Here is a 27,892-nt window from a genome sequence, read left to right as displayed (position 1 = left end):
TGTCTGCTGAAGGAGTCTTAAAGGAAGAAATGCATACAGAAGCTTAGATGGACAGGACACTTCCAACGCAGACTCCCAGGCATGACAGAAAAACAGGTAAACTAGTTGTCCTGTGAAGCAAACAGATCCACTATTAGCCTTCCATAGAGATCCACTATCATTTGAAACACTTGTGGATTCAATTGTCACTCCTCCATTAGGGCAGTCCAACTCAGCCAGTCCGCCATAACATTCTCCAGCCCCACCAAATGCTTGGTCTTCAAAGACAGCACTTGAGTTCTGCCCATTGAAGGAGACTGTCAGCCTCAGAGATCAGGGCTACTGACTGAGTCCCTCCCTGCTTGTTCACATATGCTTTGGCAGACATGTTGTCGGTGCACACAAGCAGGTGAGAATCCTGGCTGCGGGCCAGCTCCAGAACCTCTTGGATGAGACCGAATATCTGGATCCATTTCAGTCGGGTTTCAGGCCTGGTTTTGGCACGGAAATAGCCTTGGTCACCCTGTATGATGACCTTTGTCGGGAGAGAGACAGGGGGAGTGTGACTCTGTTTATTCTCCTTGATCTCTCAGCGGCTTTCGATACCATCAACCATGGTATCCTTCTGGGGAGACTGGTTGAGTTGGGGATGGGAGGTACTGCATTGCAGTGGTTCTGCTCCTACTTGGCAAGTCGCCTCCGGAAGGTGGTGCTTGGGGAACATTGCTCGGCACCTGGACTCTCCAGTATGGGGTTCCGCAGGAGTCAGTTCTGTCCCCCATGCTGTTCAACATCTACATGAAACCATTGAGTGTGGTCATCCGGAGATTTGGAGTGTGTTGCCATCAGTATGCTGATGACACGCAGCTCTATTTCTCCTTTTTATCTTCTTCAGGTGAGGCTGTCAATGTGCTGAACCGGTGTCTGGCTGCGACAATGAACTGGATGAGGGCTAATAAACTGAGGCTCAATCCAGACAAGACTGAGATGCTGCTAGTGGGTGGTTCTTCTGACTGGATGGTGGATGTCCAACCTGTCCTGGATGGGGTTGCACTCCCCCTGAAAGAGCAGGTTCGTAGCTTGGGGGTTCTCCTAGAACCATCTCTGTCACTTGAGGCTCAGGTAGCCTCGGTGGCACGGAGTGCCTTCTACCAGCTTCGGTTGGTGGCCCAACTATGTCCCTATCTGGACAGGGATAACCTGGCTTCAGTTGTCCATGCTCTGGTAACCTCCAAATTAGATTACTGCAAGGCAGTCTACGTGGGGCTGCCTTTGAAGATGGTGTGGAAACTGCAGCTTGTGCAAAATGCAGCGGCCAGATTGGTAACAGGGACCAGACGGTTCAAACACATAAAACTGATTCTGGCCCACTTGCATTGGCTGCCTGTATGTTTCCGAGCTCGATTCAAGGTGCTGGTTTTGACCTATAAAGTCTTACATGGCTTGGGACCACAATACCTGATGGAACGCCTCTCTCAATACGAACCCACCCGTACACTACATTCAAGATCAAAGGCCCTCCCTCCGGGTGCCTACTCCGAGGGAAGCTGGGAGTCTGGCAACAAGGGAGAGGGTCTTCCCAGTGGTGGCCCCCAAATTATGGAATGATCTCCCTGACGAGGTGCTCCTGGCACCAACACTGTTATCTTTTCAGCACCAGGTCAAGACTTTCCTCTTTTCCCAGGCATTTTAGCATGTGTTTAAAATTGTTTAAATTTTTTAAATTGTGTTTTCAATTGTTTTTAAAATATGTTTTTAAATTTGTATATTTGTTTTAATGTTTTTAGTTACTGTAAACTGCCCAGAGAGCTTCAGCTATGGGGTGGTATATAAGTACAATAAATAAATAAATAAATCCCTAACCTCCACTGCCAAGGCTCCAGACCCAGGTGAATCACCCAAATTTCCAAAATGTTTATGCTCAGCTGAGCCTCCTCTGAGTTCGATGTCCCCTGCACTACTCTGTGACCCAGATCAGCTTCCAATCCGTACACCGTGGTTCTTCCAGGCTCACCCCCTCTGACAGCCTCTGGGGAGCCAACCACCACATCAACTCCAGCTTTAGGCAGTAGGGAACATGGTGTCTCCAATGAGCCGCTATCTGATGCTGAATAGAGATGTGGAGGCCCAGAAAAAACCCAGAAAAATCCAGAAAAAAACTGTTTTTTCCCAAAGCCGTTTTTTGTTTTTTTTCCCCCAAAAATGGGAAAAATAGAAAAAAATGGAGAAAAAATGGATTATGGAATGTTTTATTTTAGGATGAATAAAATGTTTCATTGAATCTTGGTCCTCCCTTTTTCTCAGTCCTTTTTATGGGAATGGGTGCTTTATATCTGCTTGACACTGTGGAGGACTAGCAGAGACAAATAATTTTCTTTGTTATTAATGCTGATGGTTTCTTTTTTTTTTTAAAAAAAATGTTTTTTCCCACTCCTCATAAACTGGCAAAACGAAAGAAGTTCCTTACAGTTCAGGTGTTCAAGAGCTTGTAGCTCCATTTGTTACCATAAAAATTAAAAAATTAAAAAAGTAATTTCAATTTGTAATAATTGTTTGAATAAAATGTACTTTTAATATACCAAATGTGATAATTTTATGCCAAACCAACTTGTACATAATTACATTTGATGTTCCTGAAGTAACAAAGTGACTTTCAATCTGTAAAAAGTGCTATAATTTTCTGAAAAGTTTCATTTTTTTCTGAAAAATCATTTTTTCCCATGGCTTCAAAATTTCTGAAAATTTTACATCTCTACTCCTGAACAGGAAATATTGGAGACTGCAGGAATGAAACTGAGCCCAGTGAACCAGAGCCCAATGAACCAGTGGAGAAGACCTTGAGTTGTGCCAAGGATATCAGCTCCAACTGAACCAAAGACCTCGTTTGCATCACTGCGCTGGTGATTTTTCCACTCTCTCGTGTGAGCTATATGTGAAACACATTTGTATTGAGCTACATCCTAGGTGAACCAGGGTTTCAAATGGGGTCAGTGGGCTCTTTTCTTCTTTCACTATGAACCCTAGGGGCCTGAGACAAGCCAGAGTGGTCTCACTATCCCTCACACAAGCACACTCAGATGGCCTCTGAAACGAATATCATCCAAATAGAGATGAAGACGAACACCCCTTATCCTGAGGAAAGCCACTAATGGCACCGGTGTTGAAGACAGGCCAAAGGGCAATGAACAATACTGATAGGGTATCCTATCATAATAAAACCTTAGAAAATGACAGTGTGCTTGTAGAATAGGGATGTGAAGGTAAGCCTCAGAGAGGTCAACTGAAGTCATCCAGTCTCCCTTCCTCAGCATCTCCACAAGGTCTCCATCTTGAATTGCCTCCTGGCTAACCAAGTATTGAGCCATATGAGATCCAGAAAAGCCCTGATGTCACCATTTTTCTTTGGAACCAATAAAAAATGGAGTAGATGCCAGATCTCCTCTGCGAGGGAGGGACCTTGCAGGTGTTGAATGGCTTTCGGATATTTCTGGTGCTTGTCTGGGTCCTAAGACCAGGCAGTAGAACAAAGCGACTAGGTAGCCTGTGAAAAAACTCTAGAGAGTATCCATGAGTCACTGTGTCCAGCACCCATTTGTCTGATGTTACATCCCTCCAGCAGTGAGCAAACTAAGCCAGTCATGTCCCCACCAGCCCCATAGAGAAACCCATAGAGTCATGCTGAGGGGGACTTCATCCCCCTTGTTGAACTTGGAAGGAAAGGAAGAGTTTCCTCCTCTCCTATTTGAAGAACATTTACCTCTTCTATCATGTCGCCTCTAAAGTAGACAAAAGGAGGAAAAGCCTCTTTGTTTCGACAACTGTCTATAGGGGTGAAAAAACTTTTTGGATGCCCTTTGTGATCCTCTTTCCAAGTAGAAGGAACAGCTTTCCTTTTATTTCATTTCTCTGTGAGATGCTATTGTAAAGGTTCTCCTTACAGCTTAAACCCTGAAAAGGGCAAAGCAGCTAGCCTTACTTGAGAACCCGCATCAACCTCCCACTGGCGAAGCTAAATATTGCACCTCACCACCATGGTTGTTGCCATAGAAAAAGCATTCTACTGAAGTGCATCAAAGACTGCATCCGCTGCTAAAGCAGAAGCATGAGAAATCTTTTTTAACACATTTTTCACTGACTTAGGGTGTCCTCTTGCACCCCCAACTCCTCTGCCCACATGAAGACTGCCCTTGAAAACACTGATACAGTGGCTGAAACTCTGAATGCTACCAAATCCACCTCAAAAACTCCTAAAGAGTTGTCACATGCATCCTTAGGTCCACCTTCCCCCTCTGAGAGAAAAGCCAAGGCAGCCACAAGTGGGTCAATGGAAGGAACAAAAAGTTGTTGCATTACAGCCTCAGAAAAAACATAGTGCTTCTTAACAGAGACACCAGTTTTCCCTTGTTGAGGTGCGCCCACTCAGCCTTCAACACATCAAACCCTAAAAGAGCCTTAGTTTGTAAAGAGGAAAAAGCTTTCTTTACTCCAACAGAGGTAGATGCTACTGGGGCCTGTGCTACAGCCTCCTCAGCAGAGAGCTGAACCACTCTGCAACTCTTAATTAAAAGAGGCTGGAAAACATCTGAGTTAAACAGTCTGGGTTCAATAGGGACTGTCTCCAATTTCTCCCCAGACAACTCTCTCTCCTCCTGACAAGGGTATGAAGGACCAAGATCAGGATCAGACACAGTCCCCTGATCCATAGCAATCTGTCCCCCATCCTCCAGTGAAACAGACTGTCAGACTTGTAATACTAATGGCTGGTCCCAGAAAGAGCTGCAATAGGAACAGATGGCATTGGGGTCTCCCTTGTGTTTGCAACAGACACAATAGGCATAAAGTCACTAGCATCAGCAACAACAGCACCATAATTTGTTGCTACAAGCCTCCGGACCTTCTAGAAGAAACAGGAGAAGGAGATTTCACAGGCCTGTCTGATGAGGAAGATCTGTGAGATCTCCTCTCCTCTTGTGCCTTGAATGAGACTTGTGCCCATAACAATCTCCACCATAAATGCCAGATGCTTACAAGGAGCCTTGAAGCTCAGAAGCCATACAAGAACATACCCAAGACAAAAATGTTGGAAATTCAGTCTCTGGAAGAAATATTCTCCCTTCTTTCACTGCGAACACTGTGTACAGGAGAGATAGCAGCCCTCTCTCGAGACACACTGGGGAGGGAGATGCTAGAGTCAGAGGTGTCACACACTCTCCCAGACACTTGCTGACAATCTGAAATGCTGGTTGGTGAAGTCATGATAGAGAGATGACTTCCCACCTACTGCAAACAAGAAAGGTGGGAACGATGGAGAGAGCCCCCCACCAATATCAGTTTATCAGACAGTATAAAATGGTCAGAAAAACAACTGGGGGTAACCAGACAATCCTGCTCAGTTCCAGAGGGTTGAGGGAACATTGGCTTAACAAAACAATATAGTTTGGTATCCCGAGTCAAAGCAGCTGAAACCACTAAAATCAAAATGGCACTCCCTCTCTTTTTTCTTGCTGATGCTCAGCATGCTCCAATATCCTTGTTGACAGCTGGGCTGACCAACCCACAGGGAAATCCTGGCTGAACCAAGGAGGTTCCGATATTGTGTTCTTAACTGCTGAGCCCTAACTCACATGATAACCGCCACTGGGGAAAGAAAAAAATGTCCCTTTCACAGAGCAATGCTGCTAAGGACTGGAGACTGGGAGCGCAGGGAGAGTTAGAATTCAGGGCCTGATGATACACAGAGTGAACCCGGGTAGCCACCAACATGACCCACAGGGAAAACCACAGGTCAGGGCCTGACGTTACACAGGGAGAAACCCAGTAGCCACTGATGTGCCCCTTAGGGCCACCTCCCTCAGAATCTGGGCTCCAAAGGGTAAAAAGCCAGAACACAGAAGATTCACACAGCAGGGGGTGGGGGGAACTAACACAACATGCATACACACTCAAATATACAGGTTAAGTAAAGGGAGAGGAGGAATGCCCAAATTAACTCACAAACTGAAGAAAAATGTCAAAAAAGTCTCAAGGTAATGAAGCACAGCAAAAGACCCCAACTATCTCTGACCACAGGCAGGGCTGGACTGGAGGACGGGACAACTTGCTCTGGAGTGGAGGAAATATACTATGGACCCCGCCAGAGGGAGGTGTCATCCTTACAACAGAATGTCCTCCACTGCCAACAGGCAAATATCACAGGATACAGATATACTAGAAATTTATAAGGAACTCTGTGTCCTGTATATGACACTTTGCTGTAATATTCAGCCTACTGAGGCTTTTTTCTGGGTTTTTCTGGGTGCACATTGAAGCAACACTGCCCTCTGCTGGCCACACCTCCCTTCCCAACAGCTGCCAACAGACCTTTCAGGACCGCCCATAGCAAATAGCTGGGTCAATCACTGATCTCTGCCTGATCCTGCAGCAAAGTGTTTCCATTGGCCACACCTGGAAGATAAAGGGATCGATCTACCAATCAATTGCAAAACCTCCCTGAAGCTGAATTTTAAAAATGCCCTGGAGCTGATCCAATGAGTTTTAAGAGTAAAACTGGGCGGAGTTTGACTAGCGTTGCATGCTCCCATTTTGAGAAAAGACAGGTAGAGATGCACTGGAACTGGCACAAAAGTAACTGTGTCTCTACCCTTAATTTCAACAGAAATCAAGGGGCAGCCAATTTGGTGCTGTTCAGATGTTGTTGGACTCCAACTCCCATCAGCCCCAACCAGCATAGTCAGTGGTTGAGGATGATAGGAGCTTGACTCCAACAACATCTGAAGGGCACAACATTGGCTACCTCCTTTCTTAGAATCTTAGCTTCAATAGGCTAGTTAACCCTGCTTTAAGACAACCATTAAAGTCTTCCAGGATCTTTCTTAATGTGGATTTAAGTAAAATGAAACCGTTGGTTCAGGGAAACCGGGGAAAATATAACACCCTTAAGAAAAAATGATTGAATCAAAATAATTCAAATGCCTGAAAACTATACAGGAATAATCATCGCTAGCACCTACAATGAGATCTGCCTCCTCCTCCCCATCCCACATGTATGAATTGTCTAATTATGTAGGCACATTGATTACAGATCTAAGGATAGTGCCTGGGTTGATAGGATTGTGTATGATTTCAACAGCAAAAATAAGGCTGCAATCTCAGACTATATAATAAGTCTTACTGAACTCAACAGGACTTATTTGTGAAGTAAACATGATTAGTTAGGCTTATGCTGTAAAGCTAAGAAAGGGCACAGTAATTCAACAGGTCTTTCCAAACCAGTTGTGCATACCATTATTCTCATGATGCACTTAATCTTCAGCAGTGGGGGCACTGGATATCCTTAAAATAAAAAGCAACACTTTGAGGCAGTTTAATTCAGACCATTCAAATGCATTTTACTGCACAATCCAAATAATAACAGATGCAAATAACCTCAATGGAAAAATAAATCACAGTTACTGGAAGTCTCCTCTCCTCTTCCACCTCACCAACTGTAAATACAGTTTTTTTTCTTTAAACCCTAAGGAAGAATGCAACAAAGATTTATTGCTGGCCTTCAGGCCAATTTCTTCTGAAATTACAATTTAGCTAATAAGAGACTGATCCAAAATAACTGCTGGTAAAATATTGTGTGTGTACTTGGACATGTAGTTAGGATTGTTAATATCAATTAATTCTGCTCACAGAGGAGACCTTGTTTTAAAACAACGACATTTTTTTCTCCAGTATATATGTAATTACACAGCTGTAACTAATAGCCATGGAAAAGCAATCTGCCATCTAAACCACTAGCATTATTCTTCAAAGTATTATGTGTTTTTTTCCTTCTTTTATTTCCACACTGTGAGTGAGAGATTATTAGAGATGATTAAACATATCCGTCAAGCCTTGTAGCAAAAGATTGGAACTGCTTTGTGGATTTGGATTTTTATGGATAATAGCAGTTTTGGGTTTTATAGTCCAAGACACTGGATACCTCTCTCCTTCTATAATGTTGACATACCCTTCTCCATCTACAACAAAGCAATGTTTAATTCTGCATAAAGCTTTTCCTTCTTTTTCTAATTCATGCTATCACTAGTATTTGTTCTTTATCTTAGTGTAAACTGTGTGCTCTGTCACTCTTGCCATTTTGTTTGTATGACAATCCCATCAGTCATATGACTGGGTGTACACGCATCATACAACAGGCAGGGACTACAAAAATCTACCCAAAATTTCATTACATTTCATAGCAGTCACTTGTGAAAAGCTTTTGATATTTTGGTTTTGTTTTTTTTAGCAATAAAGTATTCCAATCCAACCCAAAACATGAAGAAGAAGAAAAAAAGAAGGAGGGGGACAAACCAGGTCAAGTTTTAGTGATATTTTACAGGGCTTGGTACTTTTTAATTTAGTATTTATGGAATGACAACTTGTAGAATAGAATGGAAAATGGACTGCCTTCAAGTCTATTCCGACTTATGGCAACCCTATGAATAGGGTCTTCACAGTAAGCAGTATTCAGAGGTAGTTTACCATTGCCTTCCTCTGAGGCTGAGAGGCAGTGACTGGCCCAAGGTCACCCAGTGGGCTTCATGGCTATGTGGGGATTCGAACCCTGGTCTCCCAGGCCGTAGTCCAACATCTTAACCACTACGCCACACTGGCGTATAAATATCAACAAAATATATAGGTAATAGTTGCTAGCTACCTGATATAAATACTGCTAAAGCACTGGGATTGTTTTGCTTCAGTGAACCCACAGACAAATAAACTCTAGGCATTCCAAGAGTAAATCTTGCCCTTTGGTTGTACCAGGAACGTTTTCCTAAGGTATAGTAAAAATTTTAAGCACTACAGTTTGCAAACTGGCAGACTGCTTCAGGAATGCACACATTATCCCTCTCTGGCTTTCCCTTGTCTACCTCAGCCATTTATTCTGTCTGCACCAATGCTAACTATAGATTATGCTAACTACATTTCCTTCTCTTAATCAGGGTTTCAAGTAGATGTGCAAACCCAAGTTAAAAAGGAACCTGTTTAGCATTAATCATGTTTCACATAGGTGCAGAAGTCATGCTAAGACATGGTTAAGGCAGAGAAGAAAGAGGGAAAATCATGGGGATGGGGGAGGAAGAAAATGATGCCAAAGCTGGACATGGCATATATATATGCACCAGGCCAAAGTCTCAAAAACTGAGCAGCTGCTTGCTCAGTGGGGCGGAGCCACAATAATAGCCTCCTGCAACAGCGATGCGGCTGTTTACCAGGAGGGGAGAAATCGGGGTTATGCAGATGCATTGGCAGAGCCAATCCTGCATTCCCACTAGTGCGTCCATACAGTCTCAACCTTGCCTTACCTCTTCCCCCTCAGAGTTAGTGGCAGCAACACTGTTGCCAGGAAGCTATTGCTGTGGTTCTGCTCCCCCAGGCAAGCTACTCTTGCAAAAACTAAGAGGACCACTTCACATGCTATAAGCATATATACACAAACATGGGAAATCTTCTACATTTTGGCAAACGTCTTAAGAGTTGTAACTAGAAATAGTGTTGGTGGACTGCTAGCTACAAGAATCTGGGAGACACTCTACTCCTGTATTGCCTATATGATTTTTAAAACGGCTTCAGTGTGGTTTCCTTTGCAAGGCAGGAAAGCTAGTGACATCATAACAAAGATGTCAAAATAGTTACATGGGTCACTTCTGAGAAGCTGATGTTGCACATCTTGTGCATAGGATACAACCTGGGAGATGAAATCAACGTTTCATTTAAATAGTGTGCCCCTCAAGAGATGCACCCATTGTTCAAGTCCAAATTTAATCAAGGAATGACTAATATCACTTGTCTACACACACACACACTCACTCTATCGGGGTGGGGTGGAGACCCTCCCCCCTTTACTGCACTTCCCCACCCCTTTACACCCATGAAGTATACAGCTATACTATGCTGTAAGAATGGAAAGGCTGTCCTGGAATTATGCATTCCCAACAGTTTTAGAATTAGTTTTTAAGTTTTTGTCCAGAAAGTATATAAACTCCAATCTTTACAGCCAAATGGTTCTGTTTGCTTAGTTTCACTCTTATTGGAAATCATTTAACCCCAGACAGAACCCCAGACATATCTGACTTGGTTGTCTTCCCCTGCTTTTTCTTCATTGCTTCCTGGTCTTCTGGGTCCCCACTTGCTACAGCTGTTCAAAAGTCCTTTGCAGGGCTCTCCTTCAGTTCCTGCTTCTCTCGATACCTGCTTGCTGCAGCATAGATCCTTGCTCCAGCTGTTAAAAAGTCCTTTTCAAGGCTAGTTCTTGTCTACTTTCTTTGCTGTTCCTACTGACCCAGGAGTTTCGATGTGACCCAGTTTTATTGCCCGTTGGGGTGGAAAAGGTAACTTTTGCTCTCTGTCCTGTCTTCTGGAGGTCCTTTCCCTACAAATTGTAGTTTACACATCTGCTCCCTCTTCCTATCTCTGTGTGACTGTGTTTTAGACAAGCATTTTAGTCCTTCCCTATGTCAGCCTTCCGCTACATTCGTGCCAGTTGTGCATGACTGAGGCCTAGTTTGCAACATGAGCCTAGACAGAAAGAGCAAAAGAGCGTGCCTCTCTCTGCAGCAGCACACCATTCCTCCAAAACAGCACACTGCTTTACACCTACCTCTGCTCTTATGCCTTGTGTGCTTGCTCCTTCTTGCGTGTATGCCATGTGAATGTATGTATCCGTTAGTTTAGTCACAGTCAGAATTAGCCAATTCTCCCAAACCAAAGAAATGTGTATACTGTTGCTGAGCTATTCCCCACTGAAGTTTTAACTATGTATATTTTGATCATGTGTGTGTTCAATTAACATTATCCCCATATTAAGACCGGTGTGAGTGTAAGTTATTGAACCAATCAACCAAGATGTACTACTGCTACTGTCTAAAGGTCATAAGAGCAAGCGTGGTGGTGGTCAGAATGCTGGACTAGGACCTGGGAGACCAGGGTTCAAATCCTCACTCTGCCATGAAGCTTACTGGGTGACCTTGGGCCAGTCACAGCCTGTCAGCCTAACCTACCTCACAGGATTGTTGTGAGGATAAAATGGAGAGGGAAGAGAACCATATGGGCCACCTTGAGCTCCTTGGAGGAACGGTGGGATATAAATGTAATAAATAAATAACTCACGCGACTCCTAGACCATGTGCATGTGAGACATGTGCCTACCAAGATGGCTTGCTAACAACAGGTTGGTATTATTTTTGCTCTCCACACGTTCTTATAGCATAAGTTTGGACATGTGATTACACATAAAGATATATCGCATTTAATGTCTGGGTATCTTCCTTTCCATCACATATACTGTGAATAGTATCATTTTGTATTTCTTTCTAGTAACACAGACAAGTCATGACACCAGACAGCATCCTGGTGGCATGGTATCCTTATGTGTATTGCTTGAAATTAAACCCGCACGCAAGCATGTCAGGAATTGCGTTTCAGTCCTGACCTGCTAATTCTGAGAATAATTTGGCTACCCTGCTCTTATTGATCCAAACCTTCTAGGAAACTGTAAAATGAAACAGAATGAAGCTGTCATAGGTCTGTCAACAGCTCACATTTAGAGCTCCTTAGATTTGCCTTCCTGGCTTCTGTGACTTTAAACCTGCCTGTTTTATTTCCTTATTTCTCCCCATCCACTCATATCCTTTCTTGAGCCCTGTACCTTGCCTATCTCTGCCCATGTACCTGTTCTCTAGCATATCTGACTCTAGCTTAATAAGGAGGTTAGGTAATAGTAATTAAACCAAAGTTCCCTGTTTTGGATGAAGAAAGGAACCATGGTTTAAAACAAACCAAGATTTCCAGACTGAAGCTGGCACATAAGGGGAGAAGGGGGGTAGAAAGAGCATATGGCCCTGTGATTTATGAAGCCAAGAATATATATTCAAAACAGGGCAAAATTTCATTACTGTTTGTATATGTCTCAGCTACATCTCAGATCGTTTTCAGGATAAGACCCCAAAACATGTAAAACGAGATTTTAATGGAGTAGCATGTATTAGGCTTCTACTGCATACATTGTATTTATATAAATCAATTTATACAATTGTTTATATGAAGGTAGATAGAGATGGTATGACACAGAAGCAACTATGACACATACTAGATGGTTTTTCAAGCAACTCTTGTTTTAATTGTGTTGACAATTGTAGGACCAATAAGGGCTGCGTCGAACAGCTTGGCTTTTGGGTGGATGCTTCCCATTCTTCCAGTTGTGCGAATGACATTGAACCAAAATGAGATAGTTACCATGAATCTTCCATAATACCATAAGGTGGCAGGAGAACAGCACCTCTAAATATGCACATCATGCCCTTTCCTCATCACATCAGCTCATGAACGTCTGGAGCAGAGGGGCATGACATTTAAACAGTTTCTTTCCCAAAAACTACAGGAATATCCCTTAAATGGATCTGCTCAGAAACCCAGGTATCCTGCTGCTTTAATTGCTCAAGCAGCACGATAAGATGCACAAGAGACTTTCACATTTCTTCAGATGTTCTTCAATATGTCAAGGTGCTGATATCTGCTGCAAGTGTTCATACTTACACATGTAGTGGAGGAATGGGAGATGGCTCATAATGATAACGCCCTTCATGGTGTCTTGCATCAATTGGAACAGGAGGATGGAATGCTGGGAAAAGGTGAGGCGGATCTGAAAAAAAGAAACATTGATTTCCAAATCTCATTGTTGTTCTAAACCTTAAAAGTGTGATATAAAAAAGAACCAATAAACAAGCCTGTGCATGTGTGTTGTACAAAAATAAATGAATAAATAAAAAAAATCTGTACTCAGGAGTCTCAAATGCTGTGACAAGAAAATCTCAATTATGTATCCATGTGAATAATGCAAATTGTGGACATTTGTGTATTTTCTCTTATTTTGCACTTTTAAACAATTTTGCATATTTCTGCTAGTCATGGGGAGGGACAAGGAGCTATGCAAGACATGGAAGCTCTGTCTCTGACCACTGAAAACCTTATTTAGCAATCCTGCTGACTTATCAGGTTTCAGCTAGCATTGCGAACACACTATCAAGCATATTTCAGGAACATAGACAGAGGCTTTATACTGGCAGAGTTGGACTATTTGTCCATCTAACCCAATATTTTCTACTTTGGCAATGGCTCTCTGTTGCCACAGGCAGACATGGGTCTTTCATATCACTTGCTGCATAATTCTGTTTGGCTGGAGATGCCTAGAAATGAACCTGGGGTCTTCTGCATGCAAAACATGTGCTCCACCACTGCCCCAAAGCAGCCGTAAGGCTTAAACTAGGAAAGAAAAAATACTGAGATGCTCAGGAAGTTGATAACTCCACTCATACCACATTTTGATCTTTTCTGCACCCTTGCAACTTGTTGGGGGGACCCAGCCCTGCCAAGAAGCATAGGGCGCCACATAACAAAAACCACATTACATCAAGCCAAATACACCTTGCATTTACATGAGTCCAATCCAACTGTATAAGGTACAAAGCTTGGCTCAGCCAATTTGCCTTGGCACACATGAATATTCATGTTTTAATTTTAATATTCTCTTTTCATTATTTGAATGGAAAATTACATAAAGAAGTCTTTAATAAATAATTACAGTGCGCATATGTGAAGTGTCAGATCAAAGAGCTCAGCTAGCTTTTCATAGGCACACCCCAATATTTATTTTTATTAAAATGTTTCTTTTAAAAAAACGTTAAAAAGAAAAGAAAATACTAATAAAAATATAGCGAAGAAAAGTATGTCATACAGGTGACTATTCAAACCACAAAAATTGCAGAGTAATACTTGAATTGCTATCAACAATATGGAAAAGAAAATCTTGGTGAAATACAAAACTATTATTTTGTAAGGAGGTATATACAGGTCTGAGCGTATTCTAAAAAAAAAAATCCAAACTGTGTGTCATAAAAAAAAAACCATGTATGCTGAATCCATTATACAAATTAGGCAAACATGGGGAGGGACAAGGATCTTTTAGAGCACTGAAGCTCCACCCGCCAGCGCTGGGAGTCTAGCTCAGCCTTTCCGGCTTCCTGGATTTCTACAACTGCTACACACACATTTATCAAAGTAACTACAAACACGTTAGAAACTTGATTTAATTTTGTGTGTTGAATGAACAATTTTTTAGCTTTTTGGTTTTTGCTAACAATTGTTTAGCTCATCACAGAATACACACCACTCCTGGATATATACGTCAAGAAGGCACAATATCTAGTCATATGGTACTTTTGGCCAAGGGTAGTATAATCATAAAACTGAAACTCACAGAGTGCACACATCCACCCTTGAGGTATTGTAAATGAGATGTAAGCAGAGCATCATCAATGGTTTTAGCAGTAGGCACAGAGAGAGGAAATGAAGCAAGAGATGCATAACAATTGCAGGCTTTGGCAACCACATGGATGTGGAGTAAGAAGGAAAGGAAAGAGTGAATATTATCCTAACGTTGTAAGCTTGTGGGATAGGAAATATAGCCTACAAAATATAAAATACAAATATAAAAGGTATTAAATATGCACATTCAACCAAGTGCTACCATGTTAACATTACAATCGACATTGTTTAAGCTTGTCAGATATGTGTCATGTATGTTTTTCCTACACAGAGATGTGAAGCCCTGGGTGGAAAAAATGGAAAAATTCAGGACAGGTCGGAAAAAAAACCCTGTGTTTTTTAGTTTATTTTTTCCAGCCCTTCACATCTCTATTCCTAAATAAGTCATATGAAAAAAGCAATTAATCTCTTATAAACTACATGACAGGTTGCAAAGACAGAATACTTTTTAAATATTTGTTAAGCTTCAACAACAAAAGACCATAAAGGAACTAGAATATGGACTGAAACAACTGTCACAGAAATCTATAGGAATGTTTCTCAATAACATTTAGAAAAAGATGAAATCTCTGTTAAGACACATTGCCTTCTACTTCATAACTATTTAATAGTAGTGATTCCCATACTCTGAGGCCACTGGGTTACAGTGTCCTTTCAGGTGGCTCCTAAGATGTCAAATGCTTGGATGCTATTCAAAATTATAATAATAGACGTTCAGCTAGCATTGTATACCGCAAATCAGGAAAGATACAAGCATGCCCACCACTGGCACGTGGGCCCCAGAAGGAGTGATCTAGAGGCATTGTGTACTTGGAAGCGTTTGATAAAGTTTCTCACCAAAAACTCCTGAATAAGCTTAGCAGTCATGGAATAAGAGGCCAGATCCTCTTATTAATCAAGTAAACTGGTTAAAAAGCTTAAAGATGAGCTGAAAACCAAAAAGGACAAACGACAAAAAAGTGGAAGAAAGGCTAGGCCACAAAGGAAGATTATAGACAGGTAACATGGAATTGCAGGGATGGTGTCAGGAAAACTAAAGCAGAGAATGAGCTGAGGTTAGCGAGAGATGCTAAAACCAACAATAAATGCTCTCTTCGGGTACATTCATATTAAAAGACAGAGAAAAGAAATGGTGGTACAGCTACTCAATGAGGATGACAAAATGATAACAAAGAAAAGGCTGAAGTGCTCAATTCCTACTTTGGCTCAGTCTTCTCCCAAAAGAGGGCCTATGACCCTCCTGGGAAACATGAAGTTGAAGGGGCAGGATTGCAGTTTGAGATTGATAGACAAATGGACAAGGAATATTTAATCACTTTGAATGAGTTCAAATCGGCAGGACCCAATGAACTACATCCTAGAATATTGAATCTAAAAGCACCCTGAAAACAATGCAGTGATTACTAGAAGCCAACATGAATTTAGCAAGAATCCGGGGGGGGGGATGAATGATCATAGAAGACAAGGGCAACACTATCTACACCTTGTTCTTCCCTCCCACTCCTCTCATGGATGGGTTCTTCGTTGCGCATCTGCTGTGCCCACTGGCCTGTGTGTGCTGTTGTTTAACACCAGATCGCTACACAGTAAGATCATACTCATCAATGATTTGATTGTGGATGAAGGTGCCATTTTGGTGTGCATTACCGAGACCTGAGTGGGTGACCTGGAAGGAGTTGATCTGACCCAGCTTTCCCACTGGATTCTCGGTGCAACGCCAGCACAGTGCAGGGATGGGAGGAATTGCTGTAGTCTACAAAACTTCCATCTCTGTCACCAGGAAACCACTCTGTCTTGGAGCTGGCTGTGAGGGCCTGCACCTGGTGGCAGGGCAAAGAAACAGGAAACTAGGGTTGCTGCTGGTGTACCATTCACCCTGCTGCCCAGCAGCTTCTCTGACTGAGCTGGTGGAGGCCATCTCAGCTGTGGTATTGGAGGAGTCCAGAACAATAGCACTGGGCGATTTCAATGTCCATGCTGATGCTGCCTCTAGTGTTCCGGCTCAGGACTTCATGACCTCCATGATGACCATAGGGCTGTCTCATTGTTACTGGCCGGATGCATAGGGCAGGGCACACCCTCGACTTGGTTTTTGCTCCAGATGAAGGAACGGGTGGTCTGGAGATAGGGCGGGGTTGATGTCACCTCATTGTCATGGTCAGATCACTTCCTGGTGAAGTTTAGACTTGTAGCTCCGATCCTTCTCTGCAGGGGTGGTAGACAGATTAAGATGGTCCGCCCATGGGGACTAATGGAATCCACTGGATTCCTGAATGCCCCGGGGGAGTTCCAGTAGATAGGGCAGGTGACCCTGTTGAAGCCCTTGTCATGCTGTGGAACAGCGAGGCACGTTGGGCTCATACCACTGTTGCCCTCGAGCACCCTCTCCAGCATTGTGGAGCCCAATTTGAACCTTGGTACACCAGTGAGCTAAGGGCAATGAAATAGGCTGGACGATGGCTAGAGCACAAGTGGCAAAAGACATGCTGTGAGGCTGATTGGGCACGAGTAAAACATCATAACCATGCCTATTGTGTGGCAGTGTGGGCGGCGAAGAAGGCCCACTTCTATGCCTCCATCACATTCTCAAGTAGCCGTCCAGTGGAGCTTTTCTGTATTATCAGGGGTCTGTTGACATCAACTCCAGGAAAAGGGGTCTTAGACCCTTCGGATGCCCTCTGTGAATTGTTTGCAAGGCACTTTGAGGGTAAACTTGCTCACCTCCATAGCAGTCTTGATGTCCCATCCACATCTATTGTAGTCCCCAATGAGGTGTTCAGTGCTACGTCTCTAGCTTCTTGGTAACGGTTTCAGTTGATATGGCCTGATGACGTACAGAAGGTGCTTGCAATGATGCAGCCAGCAACGTGTCCTCTCGGCCCTTGCCCTTCTTGGCTTATTAAAGCTTGCCGAGTGGGTTTGACCAAGTGGATCCACAGCATAGTCAATGCATCATTGTGGGAGGGAGTGGTTCCAGCCACCCTGAAAGAGGCAGTGTCCCAACTGCTCCTGAAAAAGACCACCCTGGACCCATTAGTCTGCAATGATTACCAACCGGTCTCAAATACCCCCTTCTTAGGGAAGGTGATTGAGGGTTATGGTGCAGCAATTGCAAGTACTCTGGATGAAACAGATTATCTTGTTCCGTTCCAGTCTGGGTTCAGGCCTGGTTATGGGACTGAATCAGCCTTGGTTGCCCTCATTTATCAGGAGAGGAACAGGGGGAGTGTGACCCTGTTACTCTTGCTTGATCCCTCAGTGGATTTTGATACCATTGATCACGGTATCCTTCTGGGCCGAACTGGTGAGATGAGTATCTGAGCTGATCCTATCTCCAGGGTTGTTTTCAGAGAATAGGATTGGGTGATTGTCTTTTGGCCCCCTAGCAGTTGTGCTGTGGGGTGCCACAGGGTACCATCTTGACCCCCGTGCTGTTTAACATCTATATGAAGCCCTTGGGAGCAGTCATCAGGAGATTTGGGGCAAGGTGTCAGCAGTACGCTGACGATGCCCAGGTCTATTTCTCTGTAACATCTGAATCGGGAGAGGCCATCCAAGCCCTAGACCACAGCCTGGACTAGGTGCTCAGCTGGATGAGGGCCAATAAACTCAGTCTGAATCCTAGTTCCCGAGATGGAGGTGTTGTGTTGGTGGTTCCCGAGTTCAGTTAATTGGTCAGTTGCCTGCTTTGGAAGGGGTCATACTCCCCCGAAAGAGCAGGTCTGTAGTCTGGGGGTGCTCCTAGATCCAACTTTGTCACTAGAGGCCCAGGTGACCTCAGTAGCTAGGAGTGCTTTTTACCAGTTTTGGCTGGTAAGACAGCTGTGGCCATTTCTGGACCGGAATAGCTTGAGCACTGTTGCCCACGCACTGGTAACCTCCAGCCTGGATTACTGTAATGCGCTCTATGTGGGGCTGCCCTTCAGGTTGGTCCGGAAGGTGCAGCTGGTTCAAAATGCGGCGGCGAGACTGCTCACTGGAGCAGGGTATCGCCAACATGTCACCCCACTGCTGAAATAACTGCACTGGCAACCTTTTAGCTACCGGGCTAATTTCAAGGTTCTAGTTTTGGTGTACAAAGCCCTATACAGCTTGGAACCAGGATACCTGAAAAACTGTCTTATCCCTTATTATACAGCCACAAGAGTTCTCTCAGAGTTCTCATAATGTGTTGAAATTCATTAAAAATTAGCCATGTTCACAGAATACCTGTAATCCTAATACTGACTTTGCCCCATACTCTGACCTTCATCTTCTGCAGTTTAATAGTTTAAAAAATGCCTGGCTGATTTTTAATTAAAGACATTTTGGCTAGAAGCCCCTGATAACGCAGGGCATGCTCAGGAAGGACCAACTGTCAGTGTTCTAAAAGCCTCACAGCTGCTGGGCTTGGCTAATCAGAGGGCCACACCCACACCAGACTGGATTTCACTTGAGACAGTCATGGCTTTCCTCAGAGAATCCTGGGAAGTGTAGTTTGTGAAGGGTGCTGAGAGGAGACTCCTATTCCGCTGACAGAGCTCCAGTGGCCAGAGTGGTTTAACAGTCAGCCACTCTGATTGAAGTCTGTGAGGGGAACAGGGCGTCTCCTAGCAACTCTCAGCACCCTTCACTAACTACACTTCCCAGGATTCTTTGAGAGAAGCCATGACTGTCCAAAGTGAAATAAAGGTCTGGTGTGGATGTGGCCAGGGACAGCTTTGGTTTAAATTTGGGTGGGAGGCTACATGTGCCTGCTGTAGAATAAAAAGGTGGGGGAAAGGCTGAAAAGCAACGATACTGTTCACAATGTTTTCCTTATGGAAAGGGTCTTCAGTTCTGCCCAGTGCCCACCCACCCAATCTCCTCCCCCTCCCCTCCCTGCCCCTCCCCCAGCTCAATGTTGGACTATGACCTGGGAGACCAGGGTTCAAATCCCCACACAGACATAAAGCTCCCTGGGTGACCTTCGGCCAGTCACTGACTCTCAGCCTCAGAGGAAGGCAATGGTAAAACCACCTATGAATACTGTTTACCATGAAAACCCTATTCATAGGGTCAACATAAGTTGGGATCGACATGTAGGCAGTCCATTTCCATTTTCAAACATGATTGCACAGAAATAAATCCCACTGAACTCCGTAAGTATGCAAACGATCAAACCCATCCTCCTTTCTCCTCCCTATCCCCTCCCTCCTATCCCCTCCCTCTTGACCTGACCCTTCCCTCCCGCTTCCTTTGCCCCTCCATCCCCATCCCCTTCCAATACCCTCCTTTCCCTCCCCCCTCCCCCCTCCCCCTCCCCTTCCTTCTCCCCATGGTCAGTTTTACCTATCTTAAGCATAATTGCATGGAAGTAAATACCACTGAACTATAAGTATGCAAATGATCAAACCTGTCCTCCCCTCCCCCTTCCTTTGCCCCCCTCCAATACGCCCCTTCCCCTTGGTCAGTTTTTCCTATCCTAACCATGATTGCATAGGAGTAAATCCCATTGAACTCAATAAGCATGCAAATGATCAGACCTGCTTTCCCCCTCATTCCCCTCTCCTCTCCCTTCCCTTCTCCTCCCCTCTTCCTTCTCCCCTGCCCACTCCAGTGCTCCCTCCTCCCCCGGGTCAGTTCCCTTCCCCTTCCCCTTGGTAAGTTTTTCCTATCCTAACCATGATTGCATGGGAGTAAATCACACTGAATTCAATAAACATGCAAATGATCAAACCTGTCCTTCTCCTCCCCTCCCCATCCAGCCTGCTCCCATCCCAGTCCTCCCCTCTGCCTTTCCTCCCCTCCCTCCTCCTCCCCTCCCCATCCCCTGTGGTCAGTTTCAACTATCCTAAGCATGATTGCAGGGGAGTAAATCCCACTAAACTCAATAAGCATGCAAATGATCAATCCATTCTCAGCAAACTTGCAAAGGATCCCATTTCTTACCTCCCGGATTAAAAAGCAGGGAAATTCACTAATAGGCAAAAAACCTTGTGGTTTAAGAACGTACCTATAGCCAACAGATATTTCTATCGAACTTCAAAAAGCAGGGAAATTGGGCAGCTACAGTGAATGCACCAGGGGAGCAGGAGTTCTGACCTCTCTGAGCTATTGGACTGCCCTACAAAGTTGTCAAAATGCAAACACCATTTGGGTTGGTCTTTCACAGTCCAATCTACTTGCTGTGTAGCTTGGAAGAATTTGGTAACATGTGTCCCTGAGCGTATGGTGAGTTGTCGCAACACCTGCAATCAGCCCAAATAATAGAAAGAAGACATGCTGTGCTGATCTTATTTTAGCAGGGAGGAAGCAACATTATTAAGACAGTTGATATAGTTCAGATAGTCACTTTAAATATGTCTGATTTACTTTGCAATTTTAGTGAAGTTTCCTGTAGGAAATCATTTCCTTTTGTTTCTGTTTCTGTGAATATGTGAAGTACAGCAACACTGCAAAATTTACACTAAAAAAACTCCAAACATAATTGTGGAATAATGGCACTGACTTCTGCAGAATAGTCTCCAGTGGACCTCAGGAGTGTCTCAATTTGCATAAGATAAAACAGTGGGAGATGAACTATATTCTAGCAAAATGCTAGGTGTGCTCTATGTTTTTAACTGACCATGCCCACCTTGCCTTAAATAAAGTGGTTTAAACATAGCAGGCTGAAAACATCCATCCTCTTTTTTCTAACAGCTAAGACTCATTGCTGAAGTAACAACATATTGTAATCAATCTGATTTTACATCAAAGTGTGGTTCCAGATTCAACTGTTAATGCACACAAAATAGAAGTAGAACATAACCTCCAATTTGAAACACAAAAGGCTGTCTTCACCATCATATGACATTGACCAATAAAAAGGCGTTGAAATTAATAAAAATAAAATTGACACAGATTTCTAGGATGAATAATGAGGGAAATAAAATTTTCTAGTTTGGATTCTCTGTAGAAACATTAGTAACACAGGAAAGAAACAAAGTAAGAAGAACACCAACAAACATAGAAAAATATAATTCTCTATCTTTGGAGATGGCAGGTGTTGCCACCACTCACCATATGCCCAGAGGCACGTTACCAAATTCTCGCAAGCTACACAGCAAGTGGATTGGACTGTGAAAGACCAACCCAAATTGTGTTTGCATTTTGACCAATTTGTAGGGCAGTATAATATCTCAGAGAGGAGTTCAGGTCTCCTGCCCCCCTGGTGCATTCACTATAGCTGCCCAATTTCCCTGCTTTTTAAAGTTCGATAGAAATATCTGTGGGCTATAGGTACATTCTTAAACCACAAGGTTTTTTGCCTATTAGTGAATATATATAGCCAGTTGATCACGGTGGTCTGCAGGTGAGGGCTTCCTGCAGATACCATCTTATTAGGAGGTCTGTTCTGCACAACACAGGGAACGGACCTTTAGCATGGCGGCACCTACCCTGTGTAACTCCCTACCCTTAAAGATTAGATAGCGGGCATCTCTATTATTTTTTCAGCACCAGTTGAAAACCCTCCTCTTTCAAGAAGACTTTTAAGTTGAGACCTTATCCCAGTCTGCTTCTATGTTGGAATGGCTTTTAAATATGTTTTTAACCCTTTTTTTAAGGTGTGACCATATATTAATAAACTACCATCCTCCTCCCTCCTGCCCTCTCCCCTCCCCTCCTCCCCTCTTTCTTTCCCCCACCCCCTTCCTCGTGGTCAGTTTCACCTATTTTTTAACCTTTTTAAAAGATGTCTTCAAAGCTTTTTAAAAAATTTTTTTAATGTATTTTAAAATCTGTTTTTGATGTTTTAAAGTGTTTTAGTGCTTTTGTTTGCCACCCTGGGCTCCTGCTGGGAAGAAGGGTGGAAAATAAATAAATAAATAAATAAAACCTGCCAGACTAATCTTATCTCATTTACTGATCGGGTAACCTCCCTGATAGACTGTGGGAATGCTGTGGACATAACACATCTCAATTTCAGCAAAGCTTTTGACAAAGTACCCCATGACATCCTGATTAGCAAGATAGATAAAAGTGAGCTGGATGAAACAATTGGTGGATCCACAGTTGGCTACAAAATCATACTCAAAGAGTGCTTAACAATAGTTCCTTCTCAAACTGAGTAATGAGTGGAGTACTGCAGGACTTGGTCCTGGGGCCAGTGCTCTTCAACATTTTTATTAATAACATAGATGAGGAGGAGCAGGGAATGCTCATCCAATTGGCAGATGATACAAAATTGGGGGGGATAGCTAACACCCTGGACGACAGAAACAGAATTCAAAGGCTAGAGCATTCAAAACAATAGAATGACATTTAACAGAGATAAGTGCTAAGTTCTACACCTGGGAAAAAGAAACCAAATGCAATTATAAAATGGGGGATACTTGGCTCAGCAATACTACATGCAAGAAGGATCTTGGGATTGTTGATGATCACAAGCTGAATATGAGCCGGCAGTGCAATGCAGAAAAGGCAAATGCTATTTTAGGTTGCATTAACAGAAGCATTATTTCCAAATTGCATGAAGTATTAGTTCCCTTCTATTCAGCACTGGTTAGGCCTCATCTTGAGTACTGCGTCCAGTTCTGGACACCACATTTTAAGAATGATGCAGACTAACTGGAACAGGTTCAGAGGAGGGCAACAAGGATGATCATGGGACTGGAAACAAAGGCCATTGAAGAGAAACTGAAAGCACTGGGCATGTTTAGCCTTTAGAATAGAAGACTGAAGGGAGATATGATCGCGCTCTTTAAGTACTTGAAAGTTTGTCACACAGAGGAGGGCCAGGATCTCTTCTCGATCGTCAAAGAGTACAGGACCCAGAATAATGGGCTCAAATTGCAGGAAGCCAGATTTCGACTGAACATCAGGAAATACTTCCTAACTGTTAGAGCCGTACGACAATGGAACCAATGACCTCGGGAGGTGGTGGACTCTCCCAACACTGGAGGCATTCAAGAGGCAGCTGGACACAACCTGTCTGGTATGCTTTAATTTGGATTCCTGTATTGAGCATGGGGATTGGACTCATTGTCCTTATAGGCCCCTTTCAGCTCTACTATTTTGTGTTTATATAAAGAACAGGAAGTAATACACTGACAGTTCCTACACTATGTAAGAAATTGGATTCTCCAAACATCTGTTTTGGTGTTGATCAGTACTTTTGTATAGATAATAGATCATGTACCTGTACATTGTTTTGTATTTTATATGCCCTGCTCCTGATTTCCCCTCCCTTATTTCTTCGGTTATTCCTGTTATATATGCATTATGTTTTACAATTGTATATGAGATAAGAAGATAACTTATGTTGCAATATTTTGTATTTTATTATATATATATTTATTACATTTATACCCCGCCTTTATATATTTACATATATTGTTATTTTCTATGTTGAAAGCCATTCTGGCGTCTCGTGACCAAGGGTGGTATATCAATTTAATAAATAAATAACTGATCAGATTTATAATATAATAAGCAGTTCATTGTTGCCATAAAAAGACTTTTTAAAAGCTGCTACTTTAGATTCTGCCTCTTATATTACCTTCTTGCTAGTAAGTCTAAGTTGATTCTGCATCTTGGGGAACTGCAATGGAATTTTAATGTAAATGACAAAGTACCTCTTACAATAACAATTTCTAGGATCTCAACTTCTGCCCTCAACCCTAAACATAAACATCTAGGCCTTGATTCCCCCAATGTGATCCATATGGGAAAGTTCTCTGCACCAGCACTAACCCCCACTGGTTTCTACAAGACTTGACATGAATTATAGAGACTCACAGAGGCAAATAGCTGATAGATATTTCAGTACATGTGGAGCATTTAACATCAATCACTAGCCTCAGAGGTTATAGGGCAGTTTGAAATCAAGACGGAATGTATAAGGGAGGGTTTCTAATTTTTTTAAAAATGCAGAAAATTCAAAATTGTTTAATCTGGAAAATTTTCCATGGTGTGCCAGTGTCCTGTATAGGCGTATTCCATGAATACTCTAGACTAAGAGCAGCTTTGTATTTCAACGACCAAGAATCCATATATCTCTGTGACAAACAATGAGTCTTACTTAAGAACTTGCATTTGGATTCTCCAGTGGAAACCATTAAACGCTGTGCTACCTCATAAAAGATGGTTTGCATTCATCTCCTCCAAGGCAAACATCCCTTCACATTGCTTGAGACCTAGATGCCACGATCATATTTCTAAAACTTGCACATTACATAGCTTTCTGTGTTGGTTTCCATGGAGCATGGATATCCTAAAAGTGTGCTCAATCCCTTTACAGTTATCCTGATATAATGTTGCCAATTCTACTCCTACTTTTTCTTTTTTGAAGAGATGCAAGTCTGAACATACAGAAGGACAGCACTGTCTGTGGCACAAAGGCAGAATCCTAAAATGTTTACATTGACTAAAGCTTTGTCACAACAAACCCAAATCTGTTCTGGATACAAGCTTCCCATTTGATACTGCTGAACTAAAAATCCACTTAAGGGAGCATCCATAGCTCATTGATAGGATCGCATGTGCTGTATACAAAAGATACTAGGTTAAATCTCTGGCGTCTCAAGTTAGAAGGATCAGGTAATCAGTGATGTTGAAAAACCTCTTTCCAGACCTTGGGGATTGCTGCCAGAGTAAAGAATACTAGGCTAGATGGATAAATGGTCTGAACGGTGTGAAGGAATTAAATGGTTCATCTATTTTGTATTTTGTCCTTAGTTAAAGATTGGTTTTTGTATAAAGCCTGCCAGGAGGTTCAAAAGGTTAGTCTAGGACACCGGAACTAAGGGAGAAAGAGAAGCCTTGCTTGACATTAACTTGACATTAACCTTACTGCTCTTCTGACTGGCCAGGAGGTTGGGAGAAGGAGTTAAAATAGTGTATAAAAATTAAAGAGGAAACAGCAGAATTAATTGTTATAGAGATGTTGGGGAATTTAAGAGGAAAAAAAGGTAGAAATCAAAAGAAACCCAGACAGAAGAGTGTTGCACTGGAACCAGATGGAAAAGAGAGAGTAAGAAGTCAGGAAGCTGCATTGCCAATAAACTAGAATGGGCTGAAATTGCTTTATTGCTAGGTCTTGGCTTGATTAGGGAAAACAGTTCAGACAAATTTTAAATGGATGCATTTTTATATTTTCATACTCTTAACTGTGAAAACTACTTTATAATCTAGTGTTTTTTTCCATAGAAACATAATCACAATAATTGTTTAACTGATGCTTTTCAAAACCTTTAATGAAATCTTAATTTTTTGTTTATTTAATCTGTATTTTTCACTCCATGGCAAATTGTCTTACCATACTTCCCAGTACAGTAAATTGGCTGGGTTGGTAAGCAAGTTACAGAGGTTAAAGGGCTATTTTAATGGAGGTAGCCAAAAAATAAAGCACTTCACTTAGTGGGAGCAGTGAGGACCAGAGGAAGGGCAGCTTGCTCCTTACTGTGTAGACTAACACAGCAAGTGCTGGTTATGACATCACACCTGGTACAAGGCAATCTCCCATATAGAATATATAACTGTACAACACTAACATTTAAAATAAAGACTGCCATCTTTTTCAATGGACAGGTATTCTGTATCTTAAAAGGCTGCATAACAGCTAGAAATCATCAGTTACGACTGGTAGGCCAGATCCATCCTCTGCCCGTCACTTTTATTTATTTATTTTTTTAAAAAATCAAAAGTGTGTGGGTCTGCCCACCTGTCAGTCACCAGATGTCTTCCAATATTGTGCGATTCATTCTAAGTGCACTCCCAATTCTTCCTTTCTCCTTTGCAGCCTTGGCTTGAATTCAAGCCTTGGATACAAAGATCCCTGCCATGAATTCAGGGCTGAGTGCAAGCTTCACTTTTGGTAGGGATTGGCTCCACTAAGCTCCCATTCTAAGCCAATCCCCCCACCAAATCTTAAAGGTGCCAAATACAAACCACTAGCAGAGGAAAAATTAGGAAGACATTCTATGATTCCTGTGCAGTTGTGGCTTTACCTGCTCCACAGGTAATGAGCATGGTTGCGGGGAAAACAGTTTTGTTGGCTGCAGATTCCCCATCCATGGACTAGTCTCAGTCCAAATTGTGAAACATTTCATCTCGACCCACTTCTAACCAGTCTTTGATAAGAGATGGTATGAAAGGTGTCCTCTCTGGTCTGTTGTTGTATGTGAGTGTTTTATGCTTCAGGTGAGTTACATCCAATATAGATTACGGTGCATACACTCAATAAACTGATTTTACATATTATAATACTTTACATAAAGCCCGTGCTTCTGTTTAACAAATGAATGCAAATCCATGACCCACATATCACACATGCACTCTAAACCCAACAAAAAATAATTGTATGCTGAAGGTGCACAATATGTTCCCTTTAAGAGCCTCAGAGATACCCTCCCAAGTAAAGCAGTTGTATGAAAGGGAAGGGCATGCAGAAGAATGTACTCTTGGAGTACAATTCCCTGGATACTTACAGGTCACCTTTATTTATAAAGATAAAATCCTCTGTAATGCCAGACATGTATCAATCACAATGAAGAATTAGGGCCATCTGACACATTACAAAATTCTTACATGGAAAGTACTTCCAGGATCACACCTACTGATTGTTAACTTTCTGTACACAACTGCAAAGCTATGTTTTCATATTTATCCCTACAAGAAAATGCAGTTTGTGAAGCAATGCAAATTGTCATAAGCATCTACGGGCATGCTATTGTATTGCACGCAGTTTAAACACTGTAATATTACTTGATAAGAAACTCAGTCATAACTTTAAAGAGCATTCTTTTGAGAGTTATCCTATATTAAGTTCCTCCCTAGATCTTGGTTGCACCTTGTCTGCAGATTCCATTATGGGGGAAAGGGAGAAACACAAAGTAGTCCATCATTGTAACAGAGCTGTCTACGTCCATCCTGCATGACGAGGAGAAACCTGAAAAAATGGCATTCACCATAATTATCCAGCTCATAGTTTATTATTTACACATGAGCAATACAGCTGTAGAATATCATAACTCAAGCAGGATGTATGAGTTGCTGCACTCCAGCCATCTCCTGTTGCAACCCTTGACAAAAAAAAACCACACGACGATTTTTCCAAAGTCAAGCTAAAACTGCTGAAGTAGAATAAAGTGCCACTAAACCTGGCTACCCTCTATTTATCATACAATTTCCTGACTGATGGTTTCACAAACCAGCTGCTAAGTGCTGTGTACACTACTGCCAGAAAAGTAACACGTTAAATGGGAGACAGGGAGAATAACATACTCAACCAGTGGAATCAATTTTACTGAGGGAATTAAAACTCTATAGTACACAGGTAAGCAGTAAATTCTACATGCCTCTGGGTTCCAAAAAGAAAACGGCTTCTTGAAAAGCTTTGAATATTCATACAGAAATCTTCTGCAAATAGTTATTTGAAAGAGCCCCTATTGAGAGGACTTAGCTTGAACCAGACTGGGAACCCTATAAATATGTAACTGGTGTGAGTGTGTGTGCGATTATACATGCATGCTTTTTATAGCTGCCAGCTTGGTTTCCTGCTGGCTCATTCTTCTTAATATAATATTTTTCTTATTATATAGTCTTACCAGAAGAGTGAGGA

General features: G+C 42.5%; 1 protein-coding gene across 7 annotated transcripts in view; it reads right to left on the bottom strand.

Annotated features, from left to right (window-relative positions):
* GLI3 (GLI family zinc finger 3) overlaps positions 1-27,892 on the bottom strand; it is a 438,381-nt gene that overhangs the window by 183,099 nt on the left and 227,390 nt on the right. For all 7 annotated transcript variants that reach the window (XM_061585984.1, XM_061585983.1, XM_061585985.1 and 4 more), the window contains one exon: positions 12,544-12,649. In XM_061585984.1, coding sequence (XP_061441968.1) covers positions 12,544-12,649 — 106 coding nt within the window. The remainder of the gene's footprint in view (positions 1-12,543; positions 12,650-27,892) is intronic.

The sequence above is a fragment of the Rhineura floridana genome, chromosome 10 (genome assembly GCF_030035675.1).
Source record: "Rhineura floridana isolate rRhiFlo1 chromosome 10, rRhiFlo1.hap2, whole genome shotgun sequence".
Classification (NCBI taxonomy): Eukaryota; Metazoa; Chordata; class Lepidosauria; order Squamata; family Rhineuridae; genus Rhineura; species Rhineura floridana.
Note: the sequence above shows the minus strand (reverse complement) of the source record. Positions and strands in the feature narration are given on the sequence as shown.